At 47.0% G+C, this 1,495-nt stretch overlaps 1 protein-coding gene across 1 annotated transcript; it reads left to right on the forward strand.

Moving 5' to 3' along the window:
- The first annotated feature begins 304 nt into the window (after window positions 1-304).
- LOC118453006 (olfactory receptor 14J1-like) lies at window positions 305-895 on the forward strand. The gene has a single exon (XM_035901311.1). The coding sequence runs from the start codon at window positions 305-307 to the stop codon at window positions 893-895; it is 591 nt and encodes a 196-aa protein (XP_035757204.1).
- Window positions 896-1,495: the final 600 nt, after the last annotated feature.

A 1,495-nucleotide genomic window follows, 5' to 3' on the forward strand; every position in this document is an offset into this window, starting at 1 on the left:
TCCTGAAAAGGGAAAGGTGGTTTGGGTGATTTTTATGAGAAATGGCATTGATACTTCTCAAAGAATTCTGTTGTAATTTCTTACTCCTTTTACCTCCTTGCACAGATCCCCATGGCCAGAGTGACAAAATGTCCAACAGCAGCTCCATCACCCAGTTCTTCCTCATGGCCTTTGCAGACACACGGGAGCTGCAGCTCTTGCACTTCTGCTCTCAGACTCCAGGGCAATTTCCTTATCAGGATGTGCTGCCCAAGTCTTTCGGTTTGTCTTTTTGATGTCAGCAGAATTTTATCTTCTCACTGTCATGGCCTATGACCGCTACGTTGCCATCTGCAAACCCCTGCACTATGGGACCCTGCTGGGCAGCAGAACTTGTGTCCACATGGCAGCAGCTGCCTGGAGCAGTGGGTTCCTCTGTTCTCTCTTCCACACTGCCAATACATTTTCCATACCTCTCTGCCACGGTAATGCCCTGAACCAGTTCTTCTGTGAAATCTCCCAGATCCTCAAACTCTCCTGCTCACATGCCTACCTCAGGGAGGTTGGGCTTATTATATTTAGTATTTTTGTGGCTTTGGGTTGTTTTCTTTTCATCATGCTCTCTTACGTGCAGATTTTCAGGGCTGTGCTGTGGATCCCCTCTGAGCAGGGACGGCACAAAGCCTTTTCCACGTGCCTCCCTCACCTGGCCGTTGTCTCTCTGTTTGTTGGCACTGCCATGTTTGCCTATCTGAAGCCCCCCTCCATCTCCTCCAAGTCCCTGAATCTGGTGGTAGCAGTTCTGTACTCAGTGGTGCCTCCAGCTGTGAATCCCCTAATTTACAGCATGAGGAACCAGGAGCTCAAGGAAACCCTATGGAAACTGGCTCAGTGGGTGCTGTTTCACCAACAATAATCTCCCTCACCTTCTCTGCATATTCCACAGAGTTTATCTCAGGCCACAAGCCTGGTTTTCTATCTTGTGATAATGCTGTCTTGAAATAATTTTCTGGGTTTATACTCCCTCTGTTGAGGTTTGATTTTGTTGTGTCTGAGACTTGCACAACACTCTGTCACTTGTGGCCTCTCAGATAGCAGCTATTAAAAATAAAAGGTCAACTCCTGGGTGGAGTGCCTCTTCCAAAATTTTCTTCCAAGAAAATCTTCAAAGGATTCACCTTTTCATGTTTGTGTTCTCCTTTTGTGCTCACTGTTTTGGTAGTTCAGCTCATGGTAACATTGGGTTCTATTGGACTGGGTGTTCTTTATTTAAAGGCTCTGTTTATGCTGTCCTAAGGCAGTGGAAATAGTCCAATAGCTCTCTGTTATCTCCTCAGGTTGCCTCATGTATGACGGGACTGATGGCATATCCCAGCCTTTCTGGAAAGTAGTTTAGAGGGGTGAGGAGAGGATGGGGACTCACCATGTGCCCTGGGGTTGGAATGTATGGAGACTGCTCCACCCTCAAATGTGAAGTACCTCCAGAAGGAGAGCACTAAATATATGAATTCAGGAG

This window comes from Egretta garzetta, unplaced genomic scaffold (assembly GCF_000687185.1).
Source record: "Egretta garzetta isolate BGI_Z169 unplaced genomic scaffold, ASM68718v1 scaffold789, whole genome shotgun sequence".
In the NCBI taxonomy this organism is placed as follows: Eukaryota; Metazoa; Chordata; class Aves; order Pelecaniformes; family Ardeidae; genus Egretta; species Egretta garzetta.